General features: G+C 47.0%; 1 protein-coding gene across 1 annotated transcript in view; it reads right to left on the bottom strand.

Annotated features, from left to right (window-relative positions):
- Positions 1 to 10,367: 10,367 nt before the first annotated feature.
- Positions 10,368 to 18,320, bottom strand: part of SP140 (SP140 nuclear body protein) — an 82,964-nt gene continuing 75,011 nt past the window's right edge. The window contains exons 22-26 of the mRNA XM_073020131.1: positions 13,111 to 13,226; positions 12,301 to 12,409; positions 11,922 to 11,999; positions 11,559 to 11,702; positions 10,368 to 10,565 (exon numbers count right to left, since the gene is read on the bottom strand). Of these exons, the coding sequence (XP_072876232.1) occupies positions 10,467 to 10,565; positions 11,559 to 11,702; positions 11,922 to 11,999; positions 12,301 to 12,409; positions 13,111 to 13,226 (546 nt within the window). The 3' untranslated portion in view covers positions 10,368 to 10,466. The remainder of the gene's footprint in view (positions 10,566 to 11,558; positions 11,703 to 11,921; positions 12,000 to 12,300; positions 12,410 to 13,110; positions 13,227 to 18,320) is intronic.

The following is an 18,320-nucleotide window of genomic DNA, read 5'->3' as shown; positions in this document are numbered from 1 at the left end:
TTTTGAATGGGTAACGAGTGGAGAAGGAGGAGGAAGAGGGATTGGCACTAAAGGCTTGGGGGCAGGAGGGGGGTCAATGGTCGGGGGAGGGTTCAGATGGGTGAGGAGTGGATGTAAGGGCTTGAGAATATGGAGGGGTTTTATCTACAGGATCAAAAGGGCTTTTGGAGTGAGGGATTTCGGAGAAAGGAAAGATCCAGGGAGGATTTTCATTAAGAAAAAGGCTTTCATGAGGGGTGCAAGCTTGACATAGGGAGGGTCAGGACTTAAGGTAGAAAAAAGCTTGAATATAGGGAATCTTTGGCCATTTGCCATTCGTGGGTATAAAGTTGTCGAGGTCCCTGAGAATTTGAAAGTTAAAGGTGCTGTTTTGGGGCCATCAGCTGTCATTATCTAATTTGTATTGGGACCAGGCCATGTTGCAATAAAAAACTAAGCATTTTGGCTTTAGCCTCCCCCATAAGGCAAGTTTGGTGAGGTTGTGAAGGAGACAGTGCAGTGGGGAGAATATACGAATGTGTGGTTGTTTGGTGCCCATGGGCGCTGGTAATTGGAAGCTGAGGGTGTCTGTTTTTGTTCTAGGTGCCCCTAGACAAAAGGTAGAGACCTGGAATTCTCTTTCTAAAAAGGATGGTTAAGCTGAGAAGAAACTGGGCATCCCCAAGATTTCTTCTAGCTTTGTCCCACTGGTCCTCCCAGGACTGGGACGGCAGACCTGACTTTCCTGGGTACTGCAAGAAAGCCAGGGGAAGGCAGCTCTTACCAGCTGGCTGGATTACTGTCCGATGTTGGATGTTCTGGTTGGAATTAGCCAAGGGCCTCCCAGACTGGAGCCGTGTGAGGAAGACAGAGAGAGAGAGAGAGAAAGAGGGGAGGATGAGGGAGGAAGAGGGGACAAGGGTTAGAGAGTGAAATACCTGTTGTGAGCATCAGAAGTGGTCCGATGGTTTTGAGAGCCCACCAGGGAGTAGCCCCAGCCCAAGCTTTGCAGTCACCTTCAGATTAGTTGTCCTCCTCATGCAAATTGCTCAAGAAGTGAAAATGAGAGAAAAGACAGGGTGGGTGGACAGAGATCCTCAGGATCCAGGAGTTACCTCAGGATAAGCTGCTGCTGCCCATTGCTTCCTGGGTTGCAAAACAGCCTCTACCCCCAACACCCATCCAGGGTTTCAGCACCAAATGTGAAAGTTAAAGAAAGAGGAAAGAAACATGAAAAGTGGCTCAACAGTTAAAGACAGGTTTATTATGGAGAATAAACCTGAGAGGGGATTCTGGTCAATTTTGGTCAGGAGCATTTTCTCTTACAGACTAAGGGTATCTAAGGGTTTAGGAAGTGGAGAGCTTATGGCAGGCTTGGAATGTTTCCATGTGAGAGATAATTTATTACAGGGTTGGAATGTCTCTGGTCGGAGGGGAGGTTATCTCGGGGTTGGCGTGTTTCTGGTTGGAGGGGGCTGGCTTATCTTAGGGTTGGAATATTTCTGGTTATGCTGACATTAGCCATTAGGCTAATGTCTTTGGGCTGGATTTAGGTGGTTTTTTAATTAAGGTGAACTTAAAATTGTGGTGTTTGTCCAAGATGGTGATGTTCTTGCTCTGTCACAGGGCTCCTCTGAGTCTTAGCTTCTCTTTGAACCCAAACTGCCGGACTGAAAAAGAACGATTCTCTGCAGGTTCACTGTCTTTCACATTCTGGAGATTCCTGATGGCATCTTCCTGTGTTCACCAGTGGGTCCCTGTTAGCACAAATATAGGCTGTCATCCGATATTTGGAACCAAGTAGCTCCATGTTGGATGCACCCTACGAGGGTGGAACTAAGGCTATGGAATCAAACCTGCCCTCAGAAAGGTGGAGGAATGTCTTCTGAGCTGTGGTGGGCCTGAGGTCTCCTTCTGAGCTGCAGGGTCCCTGCAGACCAACGATGTTGGGCTGGGAACCACAAGGAGTGGAGGGAACCTGGAGGCTGGGGCTAGAGGCAGCAAAGGCTTCAATAAAATATGCAGCCTTTTAACAAGTCCTCACTCCTAATATTTCTGCAAACCTCCATGTGTCTATTACTTTCAGCACAGTAAGCTGGAAAATATGGTCCCTGAATGATCCTAGATCTTAGGACTACCAGGTGATGCATGTGTGGTGAGAGAAGGAGAGTACCTGGTGGCCCCTCCAGATGGCCTCCACCGGCACCTTGTGGGCAGCAGCTTTCATTTTTTGGGCTGGAAACTGGGTGCTCCTATGAAGAACAGGGTCTCTGGCAAGGACCTCAGTGTTGCTGAACAAAGGAAGAGTGGGGTGGAAAGTGTAATTTCATGAAGATTTAGTGATTATGAGACGGGAAGTACAGTTTTAGCAATGGCCAACGCCCATCTGCCAACCGTGGTCTGGAAGAGATGTGCAGGGAAGGGGTGGAGTGTGCCTTTCTACAGGTGCTCCACCTGGAAATGTGGGGGGTAGATAGCTGACTGGACCACTAGGGGGGTTCTCTCAGGGCACCTTTTCCTAGCAAGGGCTGAGAAAATCCTGTTTTGAGGATGAGGTGAGTCTTCTTAGATGGTCAGTCATAACAGATCTGGTCTAGGAGAAATAAAAAATAAAGTCTAATGAGCTCTCGCCAGGACCAAGTGGGTCTCTGGAGTTGGTGGGACAGCCCTGTGCATTTTTCATAACTGGTGCATGTGTTTCTCATGGGTACAAATGCTGTACCCAGGGAACAGGCTGGCATCCTACAGGCTCCCAGCCCACTAGCACAGGACCACCTGGTCTGGCCAGGTCATGAAATGGCCCTGGGAACCAGGCTTTGCTGGGAATCTTGTGTCTCACCTAGGGGTGAGGTTGTCAGGGCCAGGTGGGCTGTAAAACTGTCAGGTGGAACAGGTTATGGGGAGCAGGTGGCCTCCAGGACCTTCCGGTCCAATGTCTTTCTGGACAACAAACTGACACAGTTGTGCTGGTTCCCAAAACAATGACATTGAAGTTGAAAACTCATCCATCTCATCTGCTACCAATGCATTTTCTTGATGTATAGGGGAATAAAAGGTAAGTTCCCTGACAGATCCATTTCTGCAGGTACTACCAGTTGAGAATGGCCAGTGAACTCAGTCTAGTAGGTGACACTCTCCTTTCTGGAGAGAATTGGAGACCCCTCTGCACATACCATCTATGGCCTATTACACCCTCTCTCATGAATAATTCTAGAGGGTGTTCAGTCCATTGAATGTGGAGGCATGGAAGTGAGGGGCTCACATTTATCCCAGAGCCTGGATTCCAGGCTCAGCTGTGATGACAATAATGATATTCTTGAGTTGTGCTTGCAAGAATCCAGAATTGGAAATTGGGTCCTTCCCCACTGGGGACATGAGGAAGTGGGGCCAGGATTTACCATTTATCATTCAGACAATGGCACATGCAGGAACCCAGGAGTCATTTCTTGTATTTCCTGAATAAGCAAAAAACAAAAAGCACCAGCCAGCTCCTGCACAGCACTCTGGGCCACATGTACGGACACAGACGTTACAAAAACATCTAAGAGCAGACATGTCCACTGGCATGCAGAGTGCACCAGCCATGGGCACATCCCATTCTCTGAGACCCAGAAGAGTGAACACAGACACCAGAGAGAGCCAGAAGTGGTGGCCACATCATTATATGGCCAAGACTCGAGGTCCCGAGATCTCAAGGCTGGGGTCCCGCATCCTCCTCCCCACCCAGACTCAGGCAACTGTGGATGAACCCTCTGGAGGATGAGGTGAACAGGAGATGGAAAGTGGTCCTACCCACCTTTCTGGCAGCTCTGGCAGGATGCAGCTAAAAATGTAACCAAATGTCTCAGCAGAGGAGTCACCTGCTTCCCTCCAGGCCACACCCTAGTTTCCTGCTTAATATTGGTGGGACCACACTACACAACTCTAGAGTGTGCTGTCCTTATATGAACTGGTGTAGACTCTTTCAGTCGCACACACCATGGGGTTCGGCGGAAAATGTAAATGAAAATTTCAGGAGAGAAGTATCTTGGTATTGACGTAATGTAGTAAGAGGTAGTTTCATGTCAGATGAAAAATTTCAGCCCAGAGGATCTGAACAGAAGTGATAGCAGAAGGTGGGAAGGCACCTGGTTACTTACATTGATCTGCAGCACCCAGTGTCCAGTCTACATCTAGAGTGACTACATTGGCAGCTAATTGCCAACTCTAGCTTGGATCAGAACAGGAAGAGCTTTTGTTCTGGCAGGTGATTTCTGTGTTTAGGTTCAAGCTATACTCTAGTTCTTGTCTGCAGTGGGCAAAGCTCCATCCTATGTTCAGACTGATTTCATTTTACTCCAGGCATCAGTCAGAGACTTGGGAAGGTTCATACACATTATTTAAGTTCCTTTCTATGACTTTTTGCCTTCTGGGATTTTCTCTTCATTCCCCAGAAAGCCTGGTTGCTCTGGGCTCTTCCCCATGGCGCGGTCAACCACACAGAAGATAGGCTTTCTATCAAAGCTTTGGTTGTCCCACACAAAACCGTTGCTGCTCTTAGGGACAGGCAATAAAAAACAGGAAGCGCCTCTTTGAGTTTCATTTACCTCACAGAGGCCTCAAGCCATTGTTTTTTGACTACTGTCCAGTTTCTAGCTGTCATCTGCAAGAGGACTGGATGCTCAGGAGTTTTCTCCTAAATATCAGAAGCAGAACTCCCTGCTTCTCACTCCTAAGAAATGACCCAGCCCTGCCCCCTCCCACACTCAGGCCTGGTCCTGGGGGCACCAGAAGTTCTAGAGAGACTCCCCTGGGCCCACTGCCCACCCAAGAGAAGAGATACCACTAAACATAGCATCAAACAGGAAGCACACATTCCTTATGAGATACACAACTCAGAATTACGTACACTCTGTACTTTTGTGCTTATAGTAGTTGACTTATTTCAGTAAACAAAATAAGAAAACAAATAATACCCCTGGGGAAAAGGCATGGATATTCTAGAATTTCACTGGAGTTAATTACAGACCATCTATATAGATGAGACATATAAGCTCTTGCAGAAGAGACTAAGTGTATTTTTTGTCTTTGTTACAGAAGGAGATTGAGTGATGGTATCGAATCCTGTACTGGTTTCAGGAACTTACTGAAGCAGCCACCTCTTTCGAAGGGATGCAGGCCCTGGCCTTCCCTCTGCCGCCTTCCTACTGTGACTTCCCTGAGAATCTAATTAGGGAATAAATGGCACCCTACTGGGTATATGTGAGAGTTGGGTGTCATAGGAAACAGTCATGACAACTTTAGTTCCTGGGCTCCAATTCCAGAGTTTTGTGAAGCCTCCCAGGGCCATCTACCCTTCTTCCCAGTGGAATGTGCTTCTCCCAGCTCAGCAGAGCAGGGTGTGTGCTGACGCCAGGACTCACCATGGTAGATCCCAGCTAAGAGGTCATTACCAAGAGCTCACGACCTCCCAGCTCAAGACAATTAGAGCGCCAGGTCCTGGAAGCTCCCAGAGACATGGCACACTCCCCCAGGGTAGGAACCCACCCAGGATCCAGCGTCTCTTTGAATGCGGGTGTACTGGATTGACACCATGACAGTATAGCCCCTGTCCTTGTTCTTGGTTGTCCAGTGGTGTAAGGCAGACCCCCTTCCTTCTAGAACAGTGACCAACTCAGACTTTGCCTCCGCAGCACAGGGCAATAGGGAAACAGTTACCTGGTCCCATGGACCCAAGGAACTCGGCAGCCCCCAACTCTGCGGCCTCTCTGACTGGCCTGGAATTGCCCCTATTCCTCCATTAGACAGCAGTGGTCCAGGCCTTGAGTGTCCCAGGTGGGTTCCCTTGGTCAGCTATGATTTTCTTGGCTGTTCAGCCTCCTCCATCCCCCTTTCCTAACAGTTCCCAGTTCCTTTGGGTGAAGGAGCTCTCCCTTCTGGGCGCAAGAGTGAGGGGATGTTAAACAAAGTGCTGGCCCTTGAACAGGCCAGGCCAGCCAGATCTGTTTGGTGGGAGTTGGGCTCTTGAGTGAAGTATTGTGAGGAGTTGTTTGTTTGTTTTAAAAAAGAAAAAAAAAGGTTGGTAAAATTATTAACATCCTTAAGGACACAGCTGCATCATTCCTGGTGCCCAATGCCTGGAACCACTCTGATTCCTGCCTTTTTCCAGGGCTATTTGCCAGCCCAGTACCCCTGCCTTCTAGCCCTTTCTGTGAGGCACTGTGTATTTCATTATCAAAGTCACTTTTTGTCTAACCTAGATAAATTGGGTCTCTCTTGACCCAATTGATGGCAAAGAGCCTGAATTGATACAAGGGTATTTGTGTTAATCTTAGATTTGTTTATTTATTACTTATGTATTGCATGCAAGGCCAGAAACTTTCTAAGTGAATAATAAATATTAACTTATTAATCTTCACAATAATCCAGAGAGTTACCTCCATTTTACAGATGAAACAGTGCAGGGGAAGGAAGAATAGCTTGCCCAAGCACACGCTGCCAACAAGTAGACACGTGCAGGAGCTGAGCTTCTACCTACATGGGCTACATTCAGAGTCTGTGCTCTTAATTGCTAGCCTATGCTGCCTGTCAGTACAAGTTAGTGTTGCTTACAAGACCAAAAATCACTAACTAGCCAATAACAATTCAGTTTGGATGAAAAAATGAAAGGTATGGCAATGATGATGTAGAGCTGTATCTACTGATGTGACAATGTCCGTTGTATATTATTAAGTGAAAAAAATTGATAAGCATTTTTTATTTATTAAGATGGTATACCCACTGCCTCCCTACTCCCTGACTCCCAAACACACACACATTACAAAGCCTAGAATCACATTCATCAGAATGTCAACATAGTGATTCTCCTAACCTGGGGAGGCCCACCAAGCTCTGGGTTTCTTAGTGCTGGAAATATGAGCTACAACAGCATAGAGCTTTGGAGGGAATACACTGACATGCTCCAGACCATTAAACCCCTGAAAGCTTACCTATATGGCATATCTCTGAATCTTTGCAACGTTTCTGTCCCACTGCCTGCAGTGTTTGTGACTTACTAAGTCATTCAGAATAGTCAACATTTCTTGCTTATCAGGCCCGTGAACACAGTGTCATCAATCCAGTGGACCAATGTCATGTATTGCAGAGTGTCCAGAAAGGCTATATTGTAACACAGACCAGGATTCACATTGCCCTGGAGCAAGACTGTAAAGATATACTGTTGTCCAATCCTTGAGAATGTGAAGTGCTTCTCGACCTATATCCTGCTGGATCCTTTAAAAGTGGCATTTCCATATTAATAGTTTCCTATCACTAAGGCTGTACTAACCTGTTATAATAAAGATACCACATTTGGCACTGCAACTGTAATTGGGGTTATTCTTTGGTTAAGTTTCTAGTAGTTGTTTAGTAGCATGAACCACCTAGCTTTTCCAGAGGGCAGACTGCTGAATTAAAATGGAGGTGTAACTGGGATAACAACCCCTGACTCCTTCACATCTTTGTAGGTGGCACTAATCTCTATCATTCCCCAAGAATGTGATAATTGCTTTTTACTCTTTTTTCACCATGAAACTTCAGTTTCAGAGCCTTCTGCGTGGTCCTCCCTAAGACAGTCATTGTTATTTCATAGTTTAGGAAACCACAGGTTAAGGAACTAGGTCAGCCAATTGCTATGTATTATGATATTTGCATGAATGCGTATCCTGATTATACATTCAGGAACTGGGGAAATGATTGCTGGGTGGCTCTGTGGATCCAGAGAGCCCATTGTGAGATGGACATTACCTGATCTCCACGTACTCTACTCTAACAGGGGCCATGATAGGGCTTTGGGTCCCCAGGGATTAGCATCAACTCTGACATTGTACTCAACATCCCTTGAAAGATCTGTGTATTTTCCTTTCCCCAACATGTGAGTTACTCGAATAAGTGGCCATAGAGTCCTCCCGTGAAAACTTGAGGGAATCAGTGCTGTGCACATTAACAAGGTTCTTCTTTATGAGAAACTGCCCTCATTTCTATCAGTGGGTTCTGGATTCCATTGAGAACTGGCTGAGGTTCGGAAGCTGGGCAAGGGGTCTAGACTTTACCTTCAGAGAGCCGACCTCGGCATTCTGCTCATCGATTTTCAATTTTTTAAATAATATATCTAAAGCAATATCCTTGTCAGCTGCCCATCTGTCTTGCCTGTAGGAAGAGCATATCCATGCATGTCTGTCTTCATAGATACCTACAGGCCAGGCCTCTCAGCTGTCACTCTAACGTTGATGACCCTTGGGGAAATTACTTTATCTTGTCCTCACAGTTAAATGCCGCCACTTGGCCTCTGTTATTCTGGAATTCTATCATTTTGCTCACTACTGGGGGATCCAGTTCTATAAAACATCCCTAGCATTATTCCAGCCTGCAGGGGACAGCCACCTTTGAGCTTGTCAAGGATGTGCTGCCTCCTCAGCAGTGCATTCCTTCTCACCTTAGTTAGTGTCTGAGACACCTTAGTAGTGTCGCCCTTTGGAGGAACTCGGTGGCCTGATGGCTGGATTCTCCAGCTGTAGAGCACAGAGTCATTCTAGCACCCAAATTCTATATCCTTGGGACCCCCTTTCCCAGACTCTGCCACAGCAGTCCTGGTATCTCTGCTTCCACTTGATTTAATGTATAGCATGGTTTATACTAAGTCTCTGGGAGCCACCCAGGAGTATATCAGAATTGTTACCTTTGGCCCATGCCAGGCTAGTTAAACTCTGTGGTAGAGAAGCTTGCCCTTTTGTCAATAATTCTCACTTATCTGGTTTCACATTTTGCCCTTCCTGGACCAGGATCCACTCCCAGACACAATCTCCTCACTCCTGCTGATGCAGCTGACCAGTCCTACAGCTCCTTCGGAGGATGAACGCTCCCTTCACTTTGCAGCCCTACCCAGGACTCTTCACTTGCATCATCCTGAGTGGTCCCTATATAGTCTTCATTCTAGAAAAATCGGGAGTTGGGTGGGGGTGGTAGCTCTCTCTTCCAACAAGGGGCAAGAGGACTTTTCTGTAGGCCCAGTGAGTTCAGGGGGCATCTGGAGTTAAAGTTCTCAGGTACATCTACCTAAATAGCCCCATGCTGAGTTTCAAGGCCTTGACATTGGCATGAGAGACCACCCTGAGCTTAGAATTCAGTATTCTCTGAAGTCTGGCTCTTTGTAAAATAAGGGCCTGTAATAGGCCTTCCTTGCTGTCTGCCTTCCAGCTGTAGGGTCTCTTCTCTTTAGGCTGGTGATGACTAGATCTAAACCTGTCATTTACTCTTCTCAGGACATTAATGGCCCTTAGCAATAGACACCAAAACCCATACTTCTATAGTTACTTTTCTTCACTTCTTAAATGCCAGACAATTATACCAGCTATTTTACCTCTTGACCTGTAGCTCATCCAATTTACCACAGGTGAAAATTTGGACAACTGCTCAGTGATAGCACTTCTGGGACTATCCATATTCCACCCAGCACCATGGGGCTAGACAGTGATCCAACTCCAGAATCCTGTCCTCAGAGCTCACTTCCTGGGGCCATTACCTTAGGTTGCATTCCCCAGAAGCACATTCTGGGATGAAGTCCCTTAAGCAAGAGATTTATGGTGAGCGTTCGCTCAGAAAGGAGCAGGGAAGCAGCATCATGTGGCCAAAAGCTCTGTGTAGCCGCACAGAGTAGCCGCACACCACATCCTTGGTCCTGCTTTGAGGCAAGGGGGACGGCCTCAGACAATGGGCCGTCACTTCCAGGCAAAGCTGGTTCCACTTGACCCAGGGTGATATTCTGGGGACTGCTGGCACTAGCAGCCGCCACTCAGCAGCTGGGGATGAAAAGACCTGGCCAGAAGAGGAGATGGTGCCAGGATGCCAACAGCTTTGCAAGGGAGCAAAAGATGGCTTTCCTCTACCCTGCTAGATTATTTGGCTGAGCTACAAATGAATTAAATTGACAAAAGCAGATTAACAGGAGGAAATTTTTTTAATAATATATATATGCATAGGAGTCCCACGAAATATGAGACTCCAAGAAGAGTCAGATGATGGATACTCATACACCATCCTGAGCTATGAAAAAGAACGGGGACTTGGGGCTTCTGCATGGAGGTGACCACGGAAGTGGGAGAGTGAAGGGAAGAAGTGTCTCCTGAATAAAGCTTGGCTGGTTTTCAGATAAAAGGTCTTCTGGGTAATAAATGTTGTCTGGAGCAGCCCTCAGGAGGAGAGGTGAGAATCTGTATGGGATGGTGTCACCTCCAGTATCCTCCCCTGTGATCGCACTTACTCTTCCCTGGCTGATGAGATACTCAGGGTTGTGATTCATGATGATTGAATTTCCTTTTGAGGATTTGTCTTTGGGCAGATGAGGGAGGCTCAGAGAAAAGCCCCTCCCTGCATGTGCTGTGCCCAAGTGACCTCATTTTGAAGTAAGTGGCAACCCAGTGGCATATTTTGGGGTGTCATTTGCTGAATGCCTTCAGCATCCACTAATCCAGTCAATTGTTTCCATTTGTTTCCTGAATAGCAAACACTTCCTTGAAATTCTTCTCAAACTCAGCCTCCAGTCTAAGTCCCATTTGGCCAAAATCCTTGTACTGAAAAAATAATAAAGACAAAAACAAGGCTCCTCATCATTAGCGTCGTCAGACAACTTTCAACTGAGAATGATCAGGACTCTTGTCTTTAAAACAAAAAAAGTACTGTAAGTCGACAATTTATAATGGTATATATTTTGGAGTACAAAGTAATGTTGTGATTTATGACTGCTATGTGGAATAATTAAATCAAACTAATTAACATATTCATCACCTCAAATAGTTATCATTTTGTTTCAGTGAGTACATTTGAAATTTACTCTCTGAACAATGTTGAAGTGTGAAATACACTATTGTTAAGTAGAACTCTTATCTTAAACACCCTAAGTTACATTAACCAGGTTAAACTTGAAAACTCATGCAACTAACAGTAACTTCTGTTTCTCACCAGCATGATCCTTTCTTATTAACAGGGCAGAAAAATGAAATCATTTCCACAGTTGGGATTTTTACTTATTGGCTTTGGTTGCTTATTTCAGTGGGTTAGAAAAGTAATCTATGCTCTTTCAACAATTCAGATAGAGGAAGGGTATAAGGTAAGATCACTGATCTCTTCCTTTCTCGGTCACTTCTACTCCTTGCTGCTAATCCGTGTTAACCATACGGTCTCTTCACATGCAAAGGAATCTGGAGTTTGGGATTTCTGGGATTGGGAGCAGATAAGAAGCACAATACCACTTTAAGACGAAATTCTCTTCTCTTTATATGCTGCAGCAGGCAGGACTCAATTGCTCTCTCTGAGCTCCTGTCTCCTCTGGGGCAGGTGGGGGAGGAGCTCTCAGGGACCTGGGGTTCTGGTTGCAGGGACACCTTTTGACTCACTGTTTCTTTGCTAAGAAGAGCTTAAGTTCTGAACTGAAAACAATCAATCACTTCCAGAACCCTTGCTTGTGCAAGCTTATTACAGGATGAGGGAAACTAAATTTTTCTAGGCACCAGAAAATGAGGGGAAGGATGGAAAAAAATGAAATGGAAGCAGGAAGAGCCACCTACCTTGTAAGAGGCCCTGTGGTTCTGGAAGATGAGGCGCATGTCTCGTACAAACCCCTCCACTTGTGGGTAACTGTGCTCGTTCAGCTTTTTCTTGATTTTATCCAACCACATGGGCTCCTTCAGGCCTTGACACGTCTCTCTAATCTGGTGACAAAAATACCAATGGAAAAGCTACCAGCATAGTTCAATGTCTGCCTTCTGTGGATTCCCATAAAATCCAGCAGAAATACAACAAGGTGAAGGTTGTAACAACAGCGTGTGCTCTTGCCCCGTGGGATTAAGATCACAAATCTCACGAGGGCCCATTTCAGGGTCAGGTAATGTCATGGCAGCCTGTAATCATGGGTTGCTGTTTTTACTTACATAATAATAGTATGGAATCTTGGCAAAAAAGGAGCTCTCAGAACAGCAATAGACTTTCAAGAGGAGGAACTCACATTTCTGCAAAAGAAAGAGGCCGTAAATGAAAAGCAGCTTGGAGAGAATGAGCCCACATGCATGAGACGGAGCACACGACTCACACTCTTCTTCCACAAGTGTCTCTAACATGTGTGGCTCTTGGAAACAGACATGTCATGGCTGAGTTATTTTTTGTGCAAACAAATTGGGGTGTTCTATCAGTGTGACTGAAGTGTGGCTCGGAAGAGCAGGCTCCTTTTGTGAATTCCCCTGACCCTGCGCTTGTTCATGGTGCTCACGTGTGAGGGGAAAGGAGAAGGCTTGGGGTTTGCATCTGACTTACCAACTGTTCCTGTGGACACATCTGCCTCTCCAGGACCTCAGATTCCTGACAACTCTGTTGGCTTCCTGAAGACTCCTTCATCCTGCAGAAGATGCAACTCCACGGGGTCCTGAGAGATTAGACATGGGTGAGCAGAGGGCAGGGACCCTGGAAACGGCCACCGTTCCTGTGGCTGCCACTGTCTTCCTTCAGGAATGGCCAATGGCCTCAGCCAAGGGAGGGAGGAGAATATCTCCCAGAGTATGCAGGATTCACACATGGGATCTCCAGCCATTGGTCTTTCCCTCGCATCAGTGGTAGCAGCAGGCAGGAATCCTCAGGAAGGTGGTGTCACCGTGAGTGTGGACTCTCCTTTCCCTGTCTGAGCTGCTGGTAGCGCAAGCATCCCTGCCTGCCAGGCCTGAGTTTCAGAAACTGGGCTTTCAGCTCCAGGGACCTCGGGCCTCCATCAGCCCAATGAGACTGTGCTTCCTGTCTTGCATGAAAAAGCACAAAATATAAACAACTCGTGCTTCTTGTCTCCAACCCACCCTGCTGCCAAACTTGAAGGAAAGGACAATACCAGTATGTAGGCAAAGGGTCCCCAGCACTGGCCTCAGCATATCAGAGGCGGGTCCCTGAGAGCACAGAGAACATGAACCTCCTGCTGCCAGGGTCTCCTGCTAATCTCTGAACACACTGCTGGGTCCCAGTACCCGACGAACCTGCTACTTCCCCATCTAGACACAAGTGGGCGCTCTGCTGGAGAGTGCGCATGGCAGGCAGAAGGTCCCTTAAAGGAGGAAGGAGAGGCGCCTGCATGTCACTCACCTCTCAGTTTCCACAGGTGGGATGTGACAGTCCTCATGGAAGACTCTTGAACAAGTGTCACAACAGAACAGCTCCCCTCCGTCCCGGCACACCTCACACTCATCCAAGTTTCTCATCTAGAAGGTAAAACAGCGTCCACGTCACTGGGAACCGCAAGATTCAGGAAGGCCACCCCTCTGGGCATCTAGAACACACTGCCTATGTGTGAGTCTGTGTGGACAGGCGTATGCTTCTCCCTGGGATATGAAGGAAAAGCATGGCAGGGAGATTTCAGAGCAAATCCTGGTCTGCAGTGAAGTTCAGGAGGCAGGGGTATGTGTCAGAATAAAAACGTTTTCCTTATAAAACCAGAGTTTGTAACGCAGAAAGACGAGCAACGAAGCAAGAGGGTGATTTTATAGGAATCTGAATAATTGTATTATGCTGCAGATAAAACCAGGTTTTGAAGTAACGTGTTAAATCCATTTGCCTATACCACAAATCAACTGGTGAAAAGGAGACCAAGAGAATTACATATGATAGAATAAGCTTCTGAGATATCATCACGTGCCATATTCTTGGCCATAAGTTCCCCGTGAGTTGAAGAGAGGATCTAGTTAGGGGTTCCTAGACTGTAGGTTTTGCGCCTGGAGGGCTCTACGCCGACCTCTGAGGGGGAAGGACCGTGGGTACAGATGACCAGGTGGACCACAGGGAGCACAGAGCTCTTTGGCTCTGGGAGCCTGGCAGATGATCTCCCATGACTTAGCTAATTTGGATTGTAAGGTGCAAAGGTGCCATCTCTAATGGCCAAGGACAGTGGTAACAGCACCATACAGTGTTGAAGATGGAGGCCCTCTCCTCATTTCCTGGGCCCATAGAAGAGCTGGTGCTTTGTTCTATAAAAAGAATGGGAAATCAACTAATTCTCTATTTCTCACCAGTCTCAATATATGAGACCTTCAGCCAGATTTAATTTGATTTGGGGAAGTTAAAATATGATAGTATTTGCATTCATGTGTTGTGGAACAAATCCCAGTCATTAAAAACCAACAGAATTTATAGAGCAAATATAGAGACCAATACATAGAGGCTGTGTTGTAGACAAATGCATGTGTATTCATGACAAAGAACCGGTCTGTGACTGAGCCCTTTGTCGTTCAAGGGAAAAGTGCTGTGAGGACTAAAATTAGAGTTCAATATTATGTGCAGCCTGGACATCTGGTAACACTGGGAGGGCCTAGAATGGTCTATCTACAAGTTCTCCCCTGGCTCTGCTCCTGCAGATAAGGTTTCTTACCAACACTTCTGATCAAGAGGACTGCTTGCACCTTCTGCTTATTTTTGAAGAGCTGATTTCAGTTCCCTGCCAGTCATGGAATTATTCAAACCAGCCAATCACACTCTCCCTCTGGAAGCAGGGGACAGCCCACCCTCCACAGCCACTGACTGTTTCCTCTGTTCCTGAGCGCAGCCCCCATGTGGCCCTGTGTGGTGTGGGATGCCTGCCCTCCCCCACTGGGCTACTGAGTAAATGTGACTCATGAACTGCTGTTAATCTCATCTGTCCAGTGTCAGATGTTGTGTGTTCTGCCATCTCCAAAACCCTAGGGTGGGAATGAAGTATCAAACGTTTAAATATGTCGAATCCTTAATCTTTTTAAAAAACTATTATTTCAATAGTTTTGGGGGAACAGGTGGTTTTTGGTTACATGGATAATTTTTTTAGTGATGTTTTTTGAGATTTTGGTGCACTCATCACAAGAGCAGTGTACACTGTACCCAATGTGTAGTCTTTTACCCTTCACTCTCCTTCCACCCTTCCCTCTCAGTCCCCAAGGCCCATTGTATCATCCTTATGCCTTTGCATCCTCATAGCTTAGCTCCAACTTATAAATGAGAACATATGTTGTTTGGTTTTCCATTCCTGAGTTATTTCACTTAGAATAATGGTCTCCAACTCCATCCAGATTGCTGTGAATGTCATTATTGCATTCCTTTTTATACCTGAATAGTATTCCATGGTGTGTGTGTGTGTGTGTGTGTATAAACATGCATGTGCAAGTGTCTTTTTCATATAATGAGTTTTTTTTCTGCTAGGTAGATACCCAGTAGTGTTACAGAATCCTTGGGGTATTGCTTTTTCTTGCTAGAAACCTCTGTAGCCAGTGGTGCCTTTGCCTGAGTTTTGCTTGGGCCCACTGGGCTGCTTCCACCCACTTGGCCTGGCAGGCTGCGCTTGGTTCAGGCTACTGGCCTGGATCCCACACCTAGCAAGGGCCTGCCATGGGGCAGGTCAGGCATGGAGCAGGGAGGGGTGTGTGAGCAAGCAGGGGGTCCAGCCACTGCACACAGTCAGACATGCCCTGCTGTTGCTAAGGGCAGACAACTCCAGGTGCTGGCATGAGCACTGGCTCTCTGCGAGCCTGTGTCTGGATCAGGCACGAGCACTGGCTCTCTGCAAGGTTGTGTCTGGACCAGGCACACTGCAAGCAGCTTCCATGGCTGGCACCATGGAATGTGGTGGCACTTGGAAGCTTGAAGATGCTAGGAACCACAGAGCCTTCAAAAGGGAGTCACAGCCCTGGCTCAGGGAGCTTCCAGGTCTGGTGTCCCCAAAGGGCTGCAGCTCCTCTCTCCTCTGCACCCACAACGTGGTAATCAAGGGGCATGTTTCAGCCCTGTTTGTGTTACAGCTCTTTAACCTTGCCATTCAGCAGATCCCAAGTTCTTTTGTCCTAAGACCAGGAATAATGAGGGACACAGACAAGTGGAGGGTGAGCAAGACAAAGAGGAGCTTTACTGAGCAGTAGAACAGCTCAGAGACCCACTGTGGGTAGCTTCTTTCTGCAGCCAGGGTTTCCTGACGAGTGTTCAGCCCTCAGCAGAGAGGGCTGGGGTGGGTGACTTCTCTCTGCTGGCAGGTAGTCCCTGGAGTGCAAAGCTCCTCTCTGCTGCTGGGTGTCCAGGATGTTCTCTCCAAGTCTGACTGAGTCCAGAGCTTTTATGAGCTTCAGAGGGAAGTGTATGCTGATTGGTCCATAGGTGACCATGAGCAGACCTTTGAAAGGCATTGCAAGTTTCCACTCTGGTCCACAGGATTGGCAGCCCAGTTCCCAGCCTTCAGGCCCTCCCTTGCCTGAAGGTGGTGCCTCACCAGGAACCTGCCCCTTCCCACCCAGGAGCCTGTCTGCCTTCCCCCACCACCCATGGTGCCCAGGCCCCTTGCCCCAAGGGGCACTTGCAGGCCAGTGTTGAGCTGGCCCCAGCCCATTCTTGGCCTCTCTCCTATGCTTGTCAGCACTTAAAGTCCAGAAGGGTGCAGGCGGCAGGGGCCTGGTGTGTCAGCTCTGCCCCAAGTATGTGCACACCTGACTGGGCTGCAACCGCACCTGGGCTCAGCCCCAACACCACTCCAAGATTGCAGCGGGTGCTGGGAGCAGGGAGAGGTCAGGCAGCAGAAGCAGACACACCCTAGCCTGCCATGGCAGGAGGAGGATGGCCTCCTGGGCCCCCAAGAGCACTGGGAGGCCCAGGCCTACAGCTGCGACCTGGGCACCTGCAGTGGCGCCTGGTGAGCTCCTGCCAGCAATGCAATCCCACCCTGGCCCCTGAAGCGTGGCCACTGCTCCGCATTGGGGGCCAACCCCCACACTACCTGTGCAAGTGCCAAACCACTACTGGCCCAGCTCCACCTTGGGGCCTCTCTCTGCTCACCCCTCCCTGCCTGACCACTCCCTATGGGCAGCTGGGCCTAGCCCCATTGCAGCGACTCCCAGAGGCAGGCTCCGAGGGCTACTGGCTCTGGGGATCACCTGCCTCTGTGTCTGAACAGGAGGACCCATGGCCAGTGCCTGCACCTCACTGCAGCCAGCTTCATGGCAGCAGCCACTTCAGACTGCCTGCTGCTGCCATCAGTAGTGGGACTGCTGGATCAAATGGTAGATCTACTTATACTTCTTCAAGGAACCTCTGTACTGTTTTCCGTAGTGGCTATACTAGTTTACATTCCCACCAGACGTGTAAAAGTGTTCTGTTTTCACCACATCCATGCCAACACCTACTGTTTTTGATTTTTTAATTATGGCCATTCTTGCAGGAGTAAGGTGAGAGATGAGGATCCAGTTTCATTCTTCTAAATGTGGCTTGCCAATTATGCCAGCTCTGTTGGTTGAATGGGGTGTCCTTTCCCCTCTTTATGCTTTTGTTTGCTTTGTCAAAGGTTAGCTGGCTGTAAATATTTGACTTTATTTCTCAGTCCTCTCTTCTGTTCCATTGGTCTATGTGTACTGGTATATTCTCATATCCAGACTATACTGTTTTGGTGACTATAGCCTTGTAGTATAGTTTGAAGTCAGATAATGTGATGCCACCAGGTTTGTTCTTTGTGCTTAGTCTTTGGCTACATGAGCTCTTTTTTGGTTCTATATGAATTTTAGAATTGTTTTTTCTAGTCCTGTGAAAAATGATCATGGTATTTTGATGGGAATTGCATTGAATTTCTAGATTGCTATTGGTAGTATAATCATTTTCACAACATTGATTCTACCCATCCATGAGCATAGGACATGTTTCCATTTGTTTGTGTCATCTGTGGTTTCTTTCAGCAGTGTTTTGTAGTTTTCCTCATAGAGGTCTTTCATCTCTGTGGTTAGGTATATTCATATTTTATTTTTTTGCAGCTAGTGTAAAAGGGGTTGAGTTCTTGATTTGATTCTCAGCTTGGTCACCGTTAGTGTGTAATAGTGCTACTGATTTGTGTACATTGATTTTGTATCCTGAAGCTTTACTGAATTCATTTATCATATCTAGGAGGTTTTTGGATGAGTCCTTAGGGTTTTCTAGGTATACGATCACATTGGCGACCAGCAACAGTTTGACTTCCTCTTCACTGATTTGTATGCCCTTTATTTCCTTCTCTTGTCTGATTGCTCTGGCTAGGACTTCCAGTATCATGTAGAACAGAAGTGGTGAAAGTGGGCATCCTTGTCTTGTTCCAGGTCTCAGAGGGAATGTTTTCAACTTTTCCCATTTCAGTATTATGCTGGCTATGGGTTTGTCATAGATGGCTTTTATTACCTTAAGGTATGTCCCCTCTATACCAATTTTGTGGAGGGTTTTAATCACAAGAGGGTGCTGGATTTTGTCAAATGCTTTTGCTGTCTTTATTGAGATGGTCATACAATTTTTGTTTTTAATTCTGATTATGTGGTGTATCACATTTATTGATA

The sequence above is a fragment of the Chlorocebus sabaeus genome, chromosome 10 (assembly GCF_047675955.1).
Source record: "Chlorocebus sabaeus isolate Y175 chromosome 10, mChlSab1.0.hap1, whole genome shotgun sequence".
Classification (NCBI taxonomy): domain Eukaryota; kingdom Metazoa; phylum Chordata; class Mammalia; order Primates; family Cercopithecidae; genus Chlorocebus; species Chlorocebus sabaeus.
This window is presented reverse-complemented; position numbering and strand designations above follow the sequence as displayed.